The following is a 20,904-nucleotide window of genomic DNA, read 5'->3' as shown; positions in this document are numbered from 1 at the left end:
GAAAGAGAACCAAGCACACAGAAGTACTCAAGTTCCCTTTCCTGAGGCTCTTCCTCTTTAACAACTTCTGTGTCAGTATATTTTCCTTATGTTGAACCCAATCTCTGTTATGTAAGATAAATTAAAACAATTAGAAATGATTTTCAAAGAAGTATTGGCTACTGTCATGAACTCTGACTTCTTCAAAGTGTTTTTACAAATTGTTATATTTTTTTTCTCTCTCCAGAGAAATAAAAGTGATAGGACTTTAAATGTTAGCCAATTTTTTAAAAAGATGTACACTGGCTTCCTCCTTTTCCAAAGATATTCAAAAACTTGATCAAGCTATAGGTTCTCAAATATAGTGGTTGTTGTCCACATCCCAGAACAACTGAGACCCAAAGATACCAACCAATTGACTCACATTCATGTAACACATGAATATGGAATTCAGGACTAAAATCCCCCAGGTGTCCAGACTCTCACCCCAGAATTCTTTCCACTCGTGGCTCATCCATTCTGTCACTCACTTCTATGAGTGTTGACTGAGACCAGCTGTGTATGAGGCACTGTGATAAACGTGGGGGATGAAAATATGAAGACAAGCAGGACGCCTGCCCTCAAGGTTTACAGCGCTGAGCGAATAATGCTTATTTATAAGCATTTTCTAAATCTTTCCATATCTGGCTTCTTGAAACTAAACTCAGTACTATCAAGTTTTATTGGTTAAGTACCACCATAAGCAAGGCACTACGCTGAGTTATATTTCCACTACTTAAAATCTGTTCCTATCTCATATACACTTTTTTTAACAGAAAGATAAAGTGGCTCTGTCTTTGTTTTTAAACATTAGATTCGGTAGTCAAATGTTTATTCATTGCCTACTACATACCCAGGACAGGCCTTTGCTCCTAGAATAAGGACATATAAGCAAGCACAGCATATAATCCTTGACCATGATGAGCTATCAAAGTAGTGTAGACATAAGAACATTAGCCAAGAATAAGAAATGCGGTTTACAATGAAACTGGGCTCTCAGAGAAAGAAGGGGCATGTGAGCTGCTGGTGTCTTCAAAGAATGTGTCATTGACGACATGGACTTTAGCAAAGCCAAGAAAAGGAAGGTCACCGAACAGTTTCAGCCAAGTGTCCGATGCGTGCAAGTCTGGGAGGACTGGAGAACGTGTTGTTGTGGGTTGAGTGGGAAATAAGGTTGGACGGGCGTGGAGGAGCCTGTACACAGGGGAAGGGGTTACCAGCCTGTGCGCCGAAGACACCCAGGACGGCTGAGGTATTGTCAGGAGTGCTCACACCCAGATGCACAGTGCTCTGGGCACTGATCAAGTCACATCTCCTCCTGTGTGTGTCATTACTCCTCAAATGTATGGAGATGGTGCTTGGAGGAACAAAGTTCAACTCATTGGAAAAGTATTACAGAATTCATATCATCAATAGCTAAATAAACATACAACTGCGATCACGTAAACATCTCTATTTTTCTTTAACCAATGGGAAGGGCAGAATGAAGCTGCCACATATTTGGGGGGCAAGAAAGTGACATGAGGAAAGCAGATGGATCTGGCAGCAGCATGCCAGCTAGACTGCCAAGGACAGAGAGGAAAGCCTGAGGTAAGCTGGCTGGCTGGGGCAGGAGAGCAAGAGTGCCTGAAAGGGGCAGGGGGTGGGCGTGACAGCAGTAATAAAAAAGAAGAGCTGAATTAGAAAGACATTTTGATTGGGTCTCAGGGAAAGTTGAAGATGATTGATATCTCTGGCCTGGAAAACTGTTATAATGTCAAGTTCATGCATGGAAATATTTAGCTAGAAAAGGAAATAGGGGAAAGTTGATGACTTCATTTTTTATACGTTTAAGCATCTTGCCCCCAAAAGGAGGGGTCCTTTGGTCAGCTTTCCCTAGTCAAATAACAAAGAGAATCTTCTCTATCTCCCTAGTACTTGGAAATACACAGTATTTCAGCAAATCTAACATACCATCATGTCATCTAATGGTGTAATTACACCATTAAGTTCTACTAAGTAAGAAAAAATTACACTATGATATGCTATCAATTTAAACATCTATGCTAGTTTTATAAATGTGAAAATATAAAAAAGCTATGGCTCTACATCAGTGTCTTTCGATCTTTTCTTCATTATTGTTCCCCCTCCTGAGAGCCTCTTTCGAGGTTTTTAAATTGTCCCCCACGAAATTTTACTTCCACAGATATGCTGCATATCTCTTTATGTGCTGTAGGTAATCTTGCTTTATACAAAAAATGGGGGTTTTTGCCCCCATTTTTGCATCCTTGGAAGCAGTATCACCCGAGATTGAGAACACACATGGAAAATACAAATGAAATCACAATCAAGCCCAAGTTTATAGATGCCTGGCATTCCCTTCCCATTAACCTTTCCTTTTTAAAAATTATATTTACACTGTTTTATTAGATGAGAAGGGTGTGTTTGGTGGGGCGGGGGGTGGTGGTGGTGGTGTGGGAATTACCTGGCTTTCATCTGAAGTACCTTTTGCCCCAGCTCAAACACCAACATTAATTAGAAAAGAGTAAAGTTTAATTTATGGGCTCAGTGGGACTCTTCTTTTAGTATTTATAAGAATTAAGAGTAACTTGTCTTTCTGTTTCTGCCCAGAGCAGATACTTTGTTTCTGCACAGTTGTTCACTCCCCAGACATCCTACAAAACTACAGGTAATCATGTTGCTAAAACACTGCTGGGTGGCCTGTAGCAGGACCCAGGGCTCAGCTGTTATCCAAAGTCCCTCCTTCATGTCACCAATGAGGGTCTCTGTCTGGAGAGAAGATGGTCTTTATGGAGATAACACTACCTCTCACTGCTCCCCTCCCTGTGTGAGGGGCTGTCGGGCTCACACACACTCACAACCACTCCCCCCCAATAAAAAGGTGGTGCAGAAAGTTTTCACATTTCCCTGAAACTAAAGTTGCTTCCCCCTTTAAAAAAGAGTCTATAATTTTGATCTATAAAAAGAACCTACTTCGCACTCAATAGTTAGGAGCTCTTATCACAATTGAACAGAATAGGAACGTTTCGCTAAGTTTCTATAAAAACTTTAACAAATCTGTTAAAGCATTCATAATTAAAGGGCTCCCTGGCACAGCAAGACAAGAAGTTGAAAAGTACTCTATTTATACCAAGTTAAATGCCAATCATGTTACAATTCCAGGTGGTTCCTAAAATCCCTATAGAACATCAACAATCACACACCAGAACAGCATAATGGTCCCACTTTTTACATTATTATTTATGCTAGAAAATTTCTAGAATTCATAGCCATCTCTTTTATCAACCAGAAGGTGAACTGCAGATACCAAATCATCACAAGATTTCATATCCCCAGTAAGTTAGTTTCTCATTTGTCTCTCCATTAGTACCTTATGCTGAGGCATGTTCGTTCTCTTTCCAGCAGCCATCAAAATAGAATAAGATTCTCTCTCCCCCCTCCCTGTAGTTCAATTAAAATCCTCAGTGCTGCTTGGAGTCCCATAAAATTAAGCTGAATTAATTAGGGCAGATGTCAAAATAATTAACAAGCCTATAGCAGATAAGTATGCTATTAAAAGCAATACATCTGTAATTAAACTGAAGGTATAAAATAATCCTTGTGAAAGAATCCTACGTGTGTGTACAAGTGGAAGCAAATGAAATGACACTCTGAAAAAGATGTCACCACATGTAAATGTGACCTTCCTATGCAAGAACAGATTTCAATGCTAAGGGTTCTGATTTTAGGACTTCCAGTAAGATGGAGGAGTAGATAAACGCTGTGCTCACCTCCTCCCATGACCACATCAAAATTACAACCAAATTATAGAACAATCACCGTTGAGAACCACCTGAAGACTAGCTGAACAGACGTCCTATAACTACGGATATAAAGAAGAAGCCAAGCTCGGAATGTACTAACTATACCAAAACTACAATAAATTACTTTTAATGCTAAAATAAAAAATGCTCTGATTTTAAATAAAGATATAAAAACCTGTGCAGTATAAATAAATATATTTCTTAAAATGTCAACATTCACGGGTCAAGGATAAAATACACAGAATACCTGTAATGAAAATATTTAACACCAGAATGTCATATTTTCACGATGTTTGTTATGTGAGGAATGCTATCAAGAGAGATGCTAACTTTTAATGAAAGCTTTGCATGTCTTCTCCCTTGAATTTGTCAATCTAGGATATGACACACAGATAAACTATAGGAATTGGAAATCATAAAACTGACTGACTCAGAAATATCATCAAATTAATCCCAGGAAAAATACTGATTTTCATGACACAAAAATAAACTCTGAAAGAGAGCAAATGACTATCTCCTACTAAACACGGGAACTGCCACATTCCCATTAGCTCTCAAATTCCACTCATACTTGAAATATGTGAAATGCAGGCTCTTTCCTGAGCCTGGGCCATCTTTAATAAACTGAGACAGAAAGGCAAAGTTGGGGTGCAAATGACCACACCTGGGGCAAGTCACCCCACTGTGACGACCAGAACTGAAAATAGTTGTCTGCAATGAATGAAGAAAGGGAGACCTTCCTAATAGATCCACCACCCCCTCCCAGAGACAGGGCCCTATCCTGCCACGAAACGGGGAAGGGGAGAGTAGGGGCTTTGTCGCTGTGGCTGACCTGACAGAAAGAACCCTAGTCTAAACCGGGGCCACGTGCAGCTCATTTCTATCTCTCTGCATCTCTGGCAAAATGTAGCTTCCAGCTCGTCTCACATGTTGAGCAAAGTACCTCCACCTACTCAAATCTTAAACATAGAAACAAGGGCCTACAAAATGGTATTTTAATTACTGTCAGAACCAAAGCTGTGCTTGTCTGAATAAGTCAGTTACAGCAGCACTAGGCACCTGAAAAGAACAGTACAATCCCCAACACCTACTAGACAATTAGCATAAAACTCAGCAGACAGGGTTTCTGACTCAAAACCGTGAGAACAGCACCACCCAGTGGCATTACAGAAAACTGCATGTGAGGAACTAGAGGCTCCATCCCAGAGCGCTCAAAGTGATTCAGAAATGAACGACCCCAGTAAAATACCTTCCACCATGCTGGAAAATCTGCAGTGGAATTTGAGCCTCCTCAGAGTCTAACCACTAGGCTTAAAGCAAATGTTCTTTCCTATTTTCTGAGCAGCCGACACCAGATTGCCAGATAAAATACAGAATGTAAGTCCCACGCCACATTTGAGACATATTTATACTAAAAAAGTATTCATTGTTTATCTAAAATTCAAATTTAATGGGTTTCTTGTATTTTTATTTGCTAAATCTGGCAGCCTTATGCCATTTATAATCTGAAACACCCCCTGTCCCAAAGTACCCACCACTAGGGACCAGAGATTCATTTACATAACCAAGTCTTTCAGTTTATTCCAAGAGGCCAGCAAGCTAGCCAGAGCCAGGATGCTGCCATCCCCTCGCAATGGGCAGGAAAGACTCTGTTCCACGATGCAAAAGACTAGCAGGGAGAGTGAGGGCAGAGGGTGTAATGGGGGTACAGATAGCTGGGTCATAAAATGAGACCATTACATAGCACATGGATGGAGGAGGGTGGAACGGAGATGGGCAATCTGGAAGAAAAAAGAGTAAGGGGCGCTAATAACCCTTGCCGCTTGACAAGCGTTATTTATTTAAAAATGTTCCTGAAAGCATTTTTCTCAGTCTGTTTAGATATTGCTTCCAGGCATACCCTCTGTTTGGCTCAAATAAATTGTTATAAAAATTCTCTACAGGTTTGCACGTTCTGACAACACGTTGCAACATGTGCCTGACAGACCCCTTTAGTGGAAAGAGGTGATCTTGCCTGAAACAACCCACTCTTTTCCCCTTCTTCCTGTGAAAGCCTTCCATTTTGTGCGCCTCAGAGCTCCTTTCTAATTGCTAGCTGGGACGCTGCTGCCCAATTTGTGAATCATTGAGTAAAGCCATAAAATAGTAAACAAACAAACAAAGGTGCCCTCAGGCACTGCTGCTATCACTTTCCCTCATGGAGGTACCTGGTGTCAGTGAGCATGACACTTGGTAAGTCCAGAAAAACTGCCTTGTCTGGAAGGTCACACCACCACCGATTACTCACATCCAAACTCCTTTCTTTACAAAGGGTTATTTAAGTAAGTTTGTGTTCTACTTTTTTGAAACATAAGAATCTCATTTTTTTTCCTAAGACACTAACTGGTTTTGTCTGATGTGATTTGCTGGCTTAGGGCTCATCCCACTTCAGAAACACGATGCCCAGGGAGGCCTCCTACGCACCTTTGCAGTGAACTGCGATTGCCCCTTCCGTGTTCTCACAGATATTCAGGAACCTTCGCACGATGTTGTCACTGGGCGTGCTGCCGTCTATGAAGAAGAGGTCATAGTGCTCGAAGCCAGCATCTGTGAAGCGCTTCGCCTCATAAATCTTTTTGTTCAGCCTCACGATGGCTGTCACGTTATGCTTTTTGAAATAAGGGAAGTAGGCTTCAGGGGCGTGAAGAGGATAACCTAAAGGGAAGAAGGAGCTGTAAGCGAAAGGCCGGCGTTTCATCTTACGGAACCCAGGAACATGAAAACCCTTCACAATAACGTTCATAAATCTCAGCAGTGCTTTGGAGGAAAGAGCATTTCACGAGAGTGGAAGAGGTCATGGCACATTCCTAGAAGCAGCAATCTGAATTAATAAAAACCATCATAGGAAGGGAAAACCTTCTCCAGGGATTGGAAATAGCTCATGAAAGTTCAAAACCTCAACCAGTATGATTCAAATCCTGGGAGCACCCTCCTCCCAAAGGCATTCCTGAAGCAGTCAAATGTGTAGTCGGCCTGGAAGTATTCTTGGTACTTTTTGTTCCACTTGACAAATACTTTCAACTACAGTTAAAGCCTTTTTGCCAGATGTATAGCTTTAATCTATAGTGCAGTCCCTCACCAGTGAGATTTGATTAGTAAGCATTTACCAAGCCACAATTGCATATAATTTCTATTTTAATTCTCAAAACAAACTATTAAGAATAGTTAACCCCATTTAACAGAGTAAGAGACTAAAAGAGGTTGAGTAAGTCTTTCGCAGACATTTTTTTTTTTTTAGAACATGTGGTCAGCCTCTAAACCCCCTTCTATTTTGGGTGGTTCCAGCATCATGTGAGTATTCCTGGGAGCTACAGTCATCTGGGTGACAGACACATGACCTAGACTTGGCCAATCAACCAAGGTGACCACTGGGGGCTTTGGCCACTGCAGGCCCAGAGTAGGGTTTCCAGGCAGTAATTCCCACCCATTCTCAGGAATTTTTTTTTGCTTTCCCGTTCCCAAATCCTGAGATATAAACTGTTTTCTGTTCTCCACGATGAATTGTTTCCACAAAGTGACAGCCAATACTACCAACCAACTGGGTTCAAGGAGCCAATTTTCCCGATTTCCTGACCAAATTTTCTCAGGATTCGGGAACGGGAAAGCAAAAAAAATTCCTGAGAACGGGCGGGAATTCCCGCCTGACTAACGTGTCAGCACCCTGACTACCACATCTGTAACCCATTCAGGTTCACCGACTCATGGCCCACCAGGTGAGATGCTCTCATGTAGAACTCATTTAGGTCGGCTCCAAGCATGGCGGGCAGAGTGAACTGAACCAGCAGTTTCTGCATGGTGTGCTGGGCTATGTTTCTTGCTGCCTCCCACCCTGCATATGCTATTTACTTCTTATTTTCTCTCAGCAGCAAGCCAACCCTCTTATATTCTAGTCTGTAATGCTGGGCTGGGGTCTGCATATTATATTTCCCAAACTACCTTTCTGGCTGGCTTCCTATCAGTTCTAAAAATGGGAGGCACTCAAGGGTGACTGGAGGCCAGAGGTGGGGGAAGGGACCACTTGCTTTCCTGCCAGTATGGATGGCTTCAGCAGCTGACGACGGAAGTGGCCAGAGCTCCCAGCCCACTTGGAAACTCCCAGCCTGCAGCCCAGCTGGTCTCCACTCCCCAGCCCCAAATGCAAACTCCAGCTCTATGGCATGCCCTTCAGAGCTCCCAGCACCAGCCTGGCTCCTCCTCCCAGCTCCCAAGTTTCAGTAACCCTACTTTTTCGCATCTGTCCCCCCAGCCTTAAAGGCAGTAGCTGTTTCCTCTACAATGTTCTGGTTTCTTCAGTGTTGCCCTTTTTTATTTTTTAACTTTCTCTGCAACAAAACCCTCATATTAAATTCCCTGTTTGTAGTAGTGTAGTTTCCACTCCTGCCTGGACCCAGCTGATAAATTATCTCCCTTGGATCCTGTTCATTTTCTAAGCCTCGTTCTCCTCCCTCTGGAGGCTGTGAGCTCTGCAACATAATCCTAATAAATGGCTTTTGGTCTTCATTTACCATAGTTGGTTCTGCTGCCTGCAACCAAGAGCCCGAGCTGGTACACCTGGCCAAGGTTGCACAATGGATGGAGGCAGAACTGGGAGGCGCACCTGACTAATCCACAGTCCAGTTACATGAGTTTCACTTTCGAGCAGACAGGTAATACAGAGCATATTTACAGTCTTCTGTGTAGAAACAGTGACTTATATACGCACATTTAGAGAAAACACTTTTTAACTTGGAAAAATCAACTCTGTGTTCCTAGATGGCTTATTTGCCCAAATTATTTCCCAGATTAAAGGGAGCTGTGGTTGACATAAGGAAATGAGAGCTTTTGTAGTGTGTAAGGAATGGGACAGAGAGGGCTCATGAACACCTGGGAAGTCTCCCCCTCAGTGTGGTAGGCTGACAAGCGCTGCCTGGATTCCTAGCATACCTGGTACCTCCATGATGGCACCTGTCACCCAGTGTGCTAATGGTTGATTTGATGTCTGTCCCTTCCCCTCTTCCACCCAAGCTGTAAGAACCTCTCTTTTCATATATGAATTTCCATCAGGAGCAAATGGCATTACAGATGTTATACTTAAACCTACTATTAAGAGAAACTACATAGATCTTTTGAGAAAAGAACACTGGACAGTTATCCAAATATGGTAATAGGACATTGAAATAATAACACTAATGATAATAATTGCACCTAACAGTTATTGAACGTTTACTACGTACCAGCCCCTAAACTAAATGTTTCATGTGGATTATCTCATTAAACCTTGCAATTACCCAATTACTGATGATTGGAAAAGAGAACTGGTGCATGCACACACAGCTGATGAGACAGAGGCAGCATCTGAAACCTGGCAGGCAGATTCCAGGGCCTGTACTGGGGCTGATTTCAGGTAAGATCCAACTTGATTCTAATTGTTAGGTCTCCAAAAAAGGGACATTCTATGAACATTAGGAACTGTACTTCCTAGAGTTGGGTAGCAGGTTTCTTAAAAATCCCCAAGAGTGTTTCAAATGAATTATAACCAACAAACAATGACAATATCCTGTGACCTCTGGAAAACTGCTTGCGGGTGTTTATCAATGTATTTGGATGCTTTAGATGAGGAAATGGTTTTAGCAATGTATGCACGGCTGACGGAGCACTCACCCGACCCTTACTCCATCTGACCACTAGATGGTGCCCTGGCATCAGTAAAGCACAGGCAGAGCCCTGGAGCTGACCAATCCAGAAACAAAATTTCAGAGCTAAGAGATTTAGAAATTCATCTCTTCCCAGCCCCTCATTTCAAGTCAGCAAACTGAAGGACAGCAGAGTCTCAATCTACACAGTTATTATTAAAAGTAAAAACTGCAAAATGGGCAAGCAAATGTAGGCAGCAATAAAATATGAGGCTCATTCATGATAAAAATGTAATCAAAATATCTGCTATCTAATAAGCACCTATTATGTGCCCGAACTGTTGGGCACTTCATACAGTATCTCTAATCCTCACTAGATGCCTGAAATGTGCCTCTTGTTTCGCCTGTTTGATATATGAGGAAAATGATGCTCAGAGAAGTTGAATGAACTCACACAGTTCACGAGGCCAGTAAGGGGTGGAGCCAGGCTTCAACCTGCCAGGTTCTCCATACCTGGCTTCTCTCTTTAAAAAAGAAGGCTGGTTACCAGAGGGTAAGGGGGGGTGGGGTGGGAGATGAGGGTAAGGGGGATCAAATATATGGTGATGGAAGGAGAACTGACTCTGGGTGGTGAACACACAATGGGATTTATAGATGATGTGATACAGAATTGTACACCTGAAATCTATGTAATTTTACTAACACTTGTCACCCCAATAAATTAAAAAACAAAACAAAAAAACAAAAAAAAAGAAGGCTGACACTTCAAATTGTTGGGATTTCCTATCTTGAAGCTACCTTTGTGCTTTTTTCTTCCTCCCTCCCTCCCTCCTTCGCTGCCTCCCTCCCTTCCTTTCTCCCTTCCTCCCTCCCTTTCTTCCTTTCTAAAATAGAGATGAGAAGGACATTGCCACCTGAGAGTTTTGAGGGGCTTTGGAAAATTTGAAATCCAAAATATATTTCATTCTACCACTATATTAGTCATTTATCAATTCAAACTTTTTAACCAAAAAAGAGATAGGGCTCTTCTCTTCTCCACTGTCAAAACAATGGGAACCAAGATGGCTGACAGAAACTCCTAGTGGTTCTCTGTTGAATTCTGCCCAGATCCCAAGATTTTAGGACTTCCTTGATACATCCTAACAACAGCTATTTGAGTATTAATTCCTTAAAAATCTACCTTTTCTATAATACTAACAGACCCTTAAAATGATTTTCAGCCTCCTCAGGAAACACAGGGTTTCTCAATTTAAAAAAAAAAGTGTACCAATATTTCACTGTAATTGGATCAATTTCATTAATTCCATCACAAAATTACTTTTTAAGTTCAAAAAAGGCTTACAAAGGTATAAGCCTCAAAAAAAAAAAAATGATGAAGTTTCTAGTGAATATCAGATCTTAAAATGAGGACTCCTGTAAAATATCAATATTTTACCAATGACAGCTTTAAATGAAATTGTTCTGGATATCATAAAAACCAACAAATACTAGATAAGCAGCACTTTCAGACCTTCTTTCTTCAATGTGAGAGGGCACAATATATGTATAGAAAAAAAAAGATTTGTATAGAGCAATATCTTAATAGTGGTTATATAATTATTATGTGGATTATATAATTGGATTATATAATTACAGGCGAATTTTTATCTATAGTGCTTAAATTGTCTATAGTGAACAGGTACTTCCTCTGTAATAAAATTTAAAAGAACACAGAATTTAGATTCAAAGAGACCTGTGTTTGAATCCACACACTGCACTTTCAGGTAACTCCTCTAAGCTTCCATCCTCTCTTCCATGAAAGAACTACCACCTATTCCAGAGGGTGGTTCTGATTATCAGATGATGTGTGCACAAAAGGCTTAGCATCGTTTCTAGCACATAAGCAAATGGTGGCTATAATTATTTCCCTATATTGCAATAAGGGACTAAAAAGAATTTTTAAGATTTTTGACAGTTAAGAATTCTCACATAAGGTATTCATGTCTTTTTATCTAGTGAATCTACTTCTAAGATTTTAGAGAAGAAACTAGAGCTGCAAAAAAGATGAACACATATGCCAACCACAACAGTTTTAAAAGGTAGGTCTCACCCAAAATGATTAATTAATTGATTGATTAAATAATTAATGTGATTATGGCACAGTCATTGAATAACATATAAAACGCAGTCATGGAAAATAATAAGGAAGATCTACAGTTACTGCCATGGAAAGTAACTGAAAGTCTGTGATATGTTAACTGAAAAAGCTGCTATAAGACAGTAATTATGTTATGATTCCATGCTTGTAAAAAAAATGGAATATTTTTATAAGTGTGTGTGAGTGTGTGTGTGTTTGTGTGTGTGTTCATTGAGAGAAAAAAATGTGTGCAAGTGAAAAATAAAGAGAAGCAGATGGGAAAAAAATTAAAATCCCCAAATAATCCCATTAACTAGCAAAACTAGAAAATTTGGGTAGAATTATAAGTCATTCTTATGCTCTTTTTGTTAGTTCACCTGCATTTTCTTTTCTTTTTTTAAATAATCATGTATTACCTCTATAAAAATATTTAAAATGACTTTTTAAATTGCACCTCATCTTTTTTTTAAGAAAATTTCACAAAACACATGAATCCTAAATGGCAAAATTCTTCCAACTTTGCCAAATGAACACCCAACAACAAAGCCACTACAGAAATCACATACCTACAAAGATTTTCTGGGTTTGCGGCAGATCATTTTACACAGAAAGCCGAAGGCAGGTTTAATCAATCCTGTCTTCAAAGACCAACTGTGAGAAAGCAGTTTCCTCGGGCACCCAACATGTAGTTCCTAACAACCCAACAGGCCAGAGGTTAATTAATCACTGTCTGGAGCAAAAAGGATTCTGAACGAGAAGATGGAATTCTGGCTTCAGCAGAGGCCTCCTGTTTGTTAGCTTCTCTCCGGGACCACCCAGGCCCGGAGGAAAACTATGATTCAAGCAGAGTTCCCTAGTAGATATGTCATAGGTATGAAGCGATATGCACATGTGGGCACTCAAACAAATTATCAAATCTAAACACATGAATAACAATATACAATGCAACTAGATTTCAGAATATATACTTATGATGATAATGATGAAAGAAGAATAAATCTAGACGAGGGGGGTTTCAAATCCTGTTCCCTCAGAGACCTGATATTCCAGGTATGACCAGGTAGAGAGCAAAAAAAAGGAGCTATTATGTTCATGGGTGATTTTTTTAAATTTAATGTACTTCTCCCCTAAATTATTCTTATACCTTCGGTGACTATCTTGTCTTCTAGGGAATATTAGCAGATGAGAAAATAAATAAGTAGAAAATAAATATTAATGGGAAAATACTTAGCTGATCGTGTTTCATTCTAGAAGCTTATTTTTTGTTTTGCTTTTATTTTTCTTCCTGTATATGCCCCAGCTATACATATATTGCAAATAACTAATTTAATTATTGTCAGCTACCAAATTTTTCCTAGTTGTCGTGATGGGCCTAAATAGATCAGTGCAGTGGCAATGTTTAGGAACCAAGCTCTGGGATAGAGTACCAGTTCTGACTATGACTTTGAGACTTTGGGCAAATTCCTTACTCATAAGTCTCGATGTTCTCCTGTGTAAAATGGAGATAATAGTACCTACACCTCATAGGATTGTGTGCATTAAATGAGATAGTGCTGTGGTTAGCTAGTAATTAGCACATAGTAAGTACTCAATAAAGGACACGTACTGTCAACATCATTATTATTATTCAATATGGTGTTCCCCAAAGAATTCCTTGATGTACAGAGCACGCCACCACCAAATAACTCTGAGAACCACTGAAAGAATTCAGCAATGTGCTTACTGGTTTGACCAGTGTGTTTCTCAAATTCTTCTCTGACAATTGGGTCAGGTAATGTGAGCATCCTATTCATGGCAACCTAAATATTTGCTAGTTTTAAAACACTGATCATAGCGCTGCCTAACTAAAGAATAATATTTAACACACTAATTACTACTATTCAATTTTTTAATGAATAAATATTCTTTGGATAATATTACCAAAAGAACGGATTAGCTGAAGAAATTAAGATGAAATGAAATAAATTTTTTGGATGGTAAAGTAAAGAAAAACCTACCATTTTCAATTTTGCTTTTTGGATGTGGTCCACTAAATGCTAAAAATTTTCCTGGAACAATCCAGTTGAAGTCACCATTTTCAACTCGCTGGGCAGAATTTTGTGAAAAAAGAAAAGAAAAATATTTTATAAGTCTTATACAATTTAGGAAAACCTTACAAATAAAACTGCTTTCCACTCTATTAGTACTAGACTAATTGGACATACATGAAAACAAAGTAACATAGTTTAAAATAAAAACACACATTAATTCTCAAAATGATATGTATGAATTCAATCCACTTCAGAAAAATTTTTATCTAGACTATATGAAAAATTTATAAAACTTTATTTAAAGTGGAGGTACTTTGCTTAAAATAACTTTGTCTTCTGGCCACTCTGCAATGAAATGAAATGAAAACAAACATTGCTTGTCCCAGCAATAAATAAAGAAAAATAAGAGAAGATGGAAAATATAAGCACTTTCTAAGAACATGGTAAACATTTTAAACGATAGGAAAAATCTATAAGTATCAGGGTGATAATGAATAAACTTCCTTTTTTTCTGTTTTTATAGGTTAATATCTATTATCAATACTAATTTTTAGACTGGGAAGTGGAAGGAGTCAGGTGTGAGGGACAGAAGATTGCAAACCCTCAAGATATACCACCATCTCGAGTCAGCCAAGGTCTCCTGCAGGTGCTGCAAACCCAAACAGCTCCAAGGGGCAGGCAAGAGACAAAGATAAAGGCAGGTGCTCCCGGGCGCAGGCTTGTCACCTTACAGGAAAGCTGACTGATGTGGACCATCTTCCCATTGGATTTCATGTGAAATTTCTCTATATTTGCCATTTTAAATTATGTTTTTAAATACTATGAAACCAAATAAAACATACTTGGATTTGATCACCAGTTGCTGGCTTCTGGTCTACACACTGTAAGGGAACCTCAGAAAAGGCTTGAAGAAAGGGCCGAGCATCCTCCCACTGCTCCATCATCTCCTCCACTTCCCTCCCTACCCCACGTGCCTATGAACCCATGGAACACTGGGGCAGGGCTGAGGGCACCTGCGATTTTGCAGGTAATTGGGACACTTTTGTGCAATGCATCACAAGCTATATACTGCCTCTTCACATAAGCATCCTAGTCCAACCCCAATGCAGACACAGCTTCGTGTCTCCAAGTCTCTACCCTCAGGGCTCTCACAGCACTGCACAGATGCCTCCCAGGCAGAAGGACGGTGTTCTCTTTACTGGGTCAAGGCGTTCCAAATAAAAGGCTCTCTCCTCCACTAGATGGCGCAGACCTCAATGGTGAGAATCTGAGTCAGAGTCTGCACTCTACTATAAGGGCTCGTAAGTATTTTTAAAATAAATTAGAGTAATGCCATCAAGAAAATCTGGAGCCTCTACTTTAATTACTTATACTACCCATTATCATTTCCATGAAAATCCAAACTCAGCTGTACAATTTTCATATTTCAAATGCAGATGTTTCTTTCCAGTTATAAAAAGATATAAATGAAAGTTTACGTGATGCCTTATATGTGTCTGAATTGCAATAATTGTAATAAACATATCTCCATAAGGCCCTAAATAAAATCTTTGAGATACTATGAGTGTTATGAGTACACATGCCAAATTAAATCTCCAGCATAGATATGTATTTATATCCACTTGAATAAAGAATCTAGTTACAACACTTTCTGATAAACATTTTCTTGCTTAAATGAAGCAGTCTTCAATTAATGATCCAATATCCCTCTCAAGTAATTATTAAGCTTAAAACATTATTTAAAAATTCAAAAATAAAAGTATTCTCTAATTATCAAAAGGCTAAAACCAATTCTTTATGAACAGTAGAAGAAAACAGGTTTCTATGTTCACTGTTTCTGTATCCTAGACCACTAAGCAGGCCTAGATAAATACATTGTGTTACGTCTGTTTATGTGGATTATAGACATCCACTTGGTTAAATAGTAACCTTTTATAATCAATCAAAGGGGAGAAGCAAGGGACTTACTAAGATACATTCACTCACAGAACCAAAAGAATATGTTTGCAAATCTGCCTACCCAAAAAGATAAACATTAGGTAATATTGGATAGAATGATGGAGCAAACAGATTTACGTCTTACATCCAAATCTGAAAAGAAATTAATAAGAGATTTACAGCTTTTAACTGATATAAGCTTACTTTGGTAAGCTTCCAAAATCAATACCTGTGCCTTCTTTCATAGTGAATTATACAAATGTCAATATTTATGAATAGAATATTTAAGATAACACAAATTGGCTTTTTAAATTAAACACACACACACACACACACACACACACACACACATTCAAAGATATCTAGATCAGACAGGAACTTAAGGTACTTTCCAACCCTACCACATTTTGTAAACAAACATCTAAGTAAGGATAAATCAAGAGGATTTTACTTCTTCCATCTAAAGCCCACCACATACCAAGTATTATCAAGAAAAATCACAGATTTTTAACTATAAGAAAACCCCGAGATAAAAGTCTGAATTCCTAAAACTGACATATTTAGGTGTTACTATTTACTTTACTACAGAATTCTCAGTCTACAAAAGATTCACCAGATTTCTTTGGAGCAGCTAACTCTCCTGGTATGTTTTAAAGTATTAGTGGACTTGAAAACTTGAATTTTTACAACTTGTAAGAAATACATCTGTGCCAGTGTGGCATGTCTCTGTTGTAATGGTCACATACATAATTTTCAGCCAAACACTGAAAAACATTTGGCCTTTATATCATTGTAGTAGACAGTCAGATAGAAAAGACAGACCTTGAGGTTGGCAATTACAGGATTGATTCCTTTATGAATAGATGCGCTTTCTAAGACAAGATGGATAAACGTTTTTTAAGCACAATTCAACCTTCATTCAAACATTTGCTGAGGCTTTATTATAGACAAGGACCATAAGTTGATATGTAATAAAATAAAATGATGCAAAGCATCCCCTCTGCGCTCTTAAGGAGTCTGAAAGCAAGTGGGAGTGACAAATAAGAGCAGTAACAGCAGCAAACACATATACCACTCACTCCGTGCTAGGCACTACTCCATCACACACAGCTCATTTAATCCTTACAGCAACCCTATAAGGTAGGTGCTACTACCGCCTCCGTTTTACCTATTGTTTTAAACTGAATGCTTGTGTCCCCCCAAATTCACATATTAAAACCTACTCCCCAATGTTGATGGTATTTGGAAGTGGGGTATTTGGGAGGTGATTAGGTTGTGAGGGCGGAGCCCTCATGAATGGGATTCATGCCCTTGTAAGAGACCTCAGGGAGCTCCCACACCCCTCCCACCATGTGAGGACACAGAGAATATGTCTGTCTGTGGACACGGAAGCAGATCCTCACCAGATGCCTAATGTGCGGCACCTTGATCTTGGACTTCCCAGCCTCCAGAACTGGGAGAAATAAATTCTTGTTGTTTAAGCCACACAGTCTATGGTATTTTTGTTATAGAAGCCAAACTGAGACACCCATTAAAGAAAATATTGAATTAAACTTTGATAAGTGTCATAATAGAAGCACATAAGAGGTTTAACAGTGGCACAAAGACTTTTAAAAATCAAAAAGACAGAACTACGAAGTCTTTTTCTTCATTGAAAGAGTGCCTTCTTTATATCTCTCTAATGTCTAAAACAATAAAATAGGGTTAACAGTACAGTTGTATTATATAAATGCAAATACACCGTAATGATTGGCAGCTTATGAACTTAGAGCAAAGTAAATATTTGAGTTATTTGGTTTAAAGAAAGTTGCCGTGCCATGAGGCTTTAAACAATAAGCTCTAGTTTATTAATTTAGATTTGTTTTTGAGAGAAACAGTGTGGTGGAAGGAAAGAGGAGTGGATGGTTGTGACTGTGGATGATTGCTTCAACTCTGCAAGCAACAGCTGGGGTGGGGAGACGCTGGTGGTGGAAAACATCAGTACATACACGGTTGTTGAAACTTGGAAACAAGTGTCCCCACTCATGAAGAGTGTATTTAACCAGAAATCACAGGGCCCTAGAAAGCAGCAGCATTTCAGGTGGGCAGAGGAAAAGGATGGACTTGCAAAGTAGACTGATAAAGATGGCCAGAGATGGAAGGAGGAAAAAGCAAGAGACAAAACCTGAGAAGTTAGGAGTGGAAAGTGAGTGTCTAGAATTAAGAGAGTGTCCACAGAGTCGTCGAGTAGGAAGATCAAGTACAAGCATTTGGTTTTGCTAACTTTTATATTACCATGTTTCCCCGAAAATAAGATCTAATAAGACAATCAACTCTAATGCGTCTTTTGGAGCAAAAATTAATATAAGACCGGGTATTACCCGGTCTTATATTATAGTAAAATAATACCGGGTCTTATATTAATTTTTGCTCCAAAAGATACATTAGAGATGATGGTCTGGCTAAATCTTATTTTCAGGGAAACAGGGTAGCAAGAATATTTTCAGTAGAGTCATAAAGATGAACATCAGACCATAATCAGTTGACTGATTGAGTAAAAACAGAGTCAAGATGGCTCTCTTAAGAAGTTTGAAAGTAAAAGAAAGGACAGAGATTAAAAACTAATTAAAGAGGAGAAAAAGAAAACATGGGGAATTTCTTAGGATGAGGTAGACCTCAAAAATCTGTATTTTATAGATTTAACCAACATGACCTTTGAACCAGCAATGGGTGTAGTGTCTTATCATTGTGGAATCCCTCCACATCAGCTGTTGCAATGTCCAGGAAGGAATTTTGTTTTTTGTTTCCTTAAACTTGTGGCCGTTGAGTGGTGTAATCAACACTACAGGATTGCTGCAGGGAAATGCTTTTAATACTTCTTGGAATAGTCAAATCACTGTGGTAGACACACCTCCATAGTTTCTCCAGGTGGTGAGGACAAGCCCGCATACCTCCATTCTGGAATTTGCTTGACCCTTGTGCTATGGCAGGAATTCACAATTACAGTGGCAGAAATTCACATTTTTCTAGTTATATAATCCATGAACAAGTAAAGAGGGCAGACCAAGCAGCATCCGGATTACATTCTAGTTTGCTGCACAAATTCTAATCCAAAGCAAAGCCTTGAAACATCATATGTTAGGTGCTCAACTGTCTCCTGCCATTGACCTGAGCTGACACACTGAGAGACGAGACACCTAACAAACCTTAATAGTTCTCAAGGTACATGCAAAAGAGCAACCTCAGGAGTCTGGCCAGTGTGATCACTTATTTATTAGCTGCAACGAAGGATGATATAGTCAACCTGGAGACAATCTCTATTCATATATTAAACTAAACTGACATCGCACGAAAGCCCTGGTTGAAAATCACAATATCTAGCAATCCTTGTTGCAAATAACTGGTGTAGAAAAAAACAAACAAACAAAAAACTCATTCTTGCAGCATAGATTGGCTGGTAATGAAAGAAACTTCATTTCATGAGGTTGTCTACCATAGTCAATAAATTTTTTCCCTGGAATGCTACTGCAAAATCAGAATGGATTCTTAATATATCTTGTTCACTTTCCATTGTAAAGTAGTACTTTTAGCAGATTATATGAAGTATCTTGAAATGTGCTACACTCCTATTTTTAGTTCTCATTCACTCATGTACTCATTGGTTGTATCATTTGATGACTGCCCCGCTACGAGTATACAGAGATGAGTGAGACCTGTTTCCTGCCCTCAAGTACCCAGAGTGCAGGGAGGACACAGCATGTAAACAGTGCATCACACACACTGGAGAGAAGAGCTCCCACAGAGCTGAGATGACTTAGACAGGTAAACACAGTGGACAAGGGAGAAGGGATCACAGGCAGGAGGAGGGAACAAGAGCAGTCCAAAGGCACACAAGCAGCAGGAGTGCTGCTCTCTGGGAAGCTGCATGGATTTGGGTCTGAGGAAAGGGGAGAAGGACAAGAATGGAGAGCAAGAAAAAGCCCATGGCAAAAAGGGCCTTCTGTGCTGTATTAAGGAGTTTTCATTCCCTCCACACTTTTAATCAGTGTTGGAGCCCACGAGGGTCTTAAAGCAGGGGAGTGACATAATCAGACTTAATTTCTAAAAATACACCCTGATAGTACTGTGAAGACGTGACGGAAGAGGCCCAAAATTCAAGAAAGACGCAATCTCAGGCATCCAGAATCGAACAACGCTTTCTCACAAACACTTCCCAGGTGAGCTACACTGTCATGTGGCCAGAATAATGTCAAACCAGCTACTAAAACAGCAATGCTCTTTTCCCAGAAGAGCGTCCTTTAGGTGCAAACAGCAATAACAATGACTTAGGAATTGCGAGAAAGTCTCCAGAGCAAAATTTTCCACATTCAGCCTGTCATGGGTCAAGAAGAAATTCTGTGTAGACAATTAATTTGATAAGCGGAGATAGGGGCTTGTAACAAAGGTCAAACATGATAACATCTACAGAATGAGGCACAAGAATACATGAATTCTATGATAGCAGGTGACAACAAAGGCTCTAACCCCACACATTAAGAGATGAAATTAGAGGCAGCCTCTTGAGAAAACATATGACCTACCAAACATACTGAGCAAATAGGAGGTTCTTAATAAATGTTCAATAAATGAAATGAAAAGTTATCAAACTGAGGCTGTAATGAGTGCAATAGTCTTCTTGACTCTCACATAACAAAAGTTTACCTGTACACCATAGAATCATTCTAAATAACAAAGCTCCCCAACCAGTGTAACAGAAAGGAGTTGCCTGTGCAGTGAGTGGGGCAGCCAGTGTCCCCAGGCCAGTCGCCAAGAGCTGTGAGCTATGATCCCAGGGTGCTGAGCAAATATTATCATTTTCCATGTGTGTCATTATGAGAGAAACAAAAGGAAGCCTTGTGCAGTGACTCTGCTCTCAAGTAGGCTGTAACCAGTTTGTCAGCCATCAGTTTGTCTGCACAGCTCTAACCAGTTCCATCAAAAGTGGCCCAGGTTTGTCACTGTATGAAAGCACAGAGTCAAGTCAATAACAGCTTGATATTCTGGAAAATATCCTCATACTAACAAAACGACTTTGCAGAAAGCATTTTTTTTTCCTCAAAAAGGGAATGAATTTGTGGGGGGGGGAAGGATAATGGCAGATAAAAAACAGTTCACAGAAAGAAGTCAAAATAATTTCTCAGCTTTTGAAGTGGGTTCTATATGAACTTTAAGCTCTACCTAATCCCCCAAAAGGGTATTTAAGGCAGCTCCTTGAAACTGCATGGGCGCAATTCTGAATGGGGTGATTAATATAAGCCATGGTGATGAGGCAACCCCAAACGTTGCCACTAAAGCTTGTTTCTTTGCATTTCTCTCCCTCTCCCCTCCCC

At 39.6% G+C, this 20,904-nt stretch overlaps 1 protein-coding gene across 2 annotated transcripts in view; it reads right to left on the bottom strand.

Annotated features, from left to right (window-relative positions):
* Nucleotides 1-20,904, bottom strand: part of CDC14A (cell division cycle 14A) — a 135,026-nt gene that overhangs the window by 36,830 nt on the left and 77,292 nt on the right. For both annotated transcript variants that reach the window (XM_019747037.2, XM_074318476.1), the window contains exons 8-9: nucleotides 13,586-13,673; nucleotides 6,285-6,515 (exon numbers count right to left, since the gene is read on the bottom strand). In XM_019747037.2, coding sequence (XP_019602596.2) covers nucleotides 6,285-6,515; nucleotides 13,586-13,673 — 319 coding nt within the window. The remainder of the gene's footprint in view (nucleotides 1-6,284; nucleotides 6,516-13,585; nucleotides 13,674-20,904) is intronic.

The sequence above is a fragment of the Rhinolophus sinicus genome, linkage group LG14, assembly GCF_036562045.2.
Source record: "Rhinolophus sinicus isolate RSC01 linkage group LG14, ASM3656204v1, whole genome shotgun sequence".
Lineage (NCBI taxonomy): Eukaryota > Metazoa > Chordata > Mammalia > Chiroptera > Rhinolophidae > Rhinolophus > Rhinolophus sinicus.
This window is presented reverse-complemented; position numbering and strand designations above follow the sequence as displayed.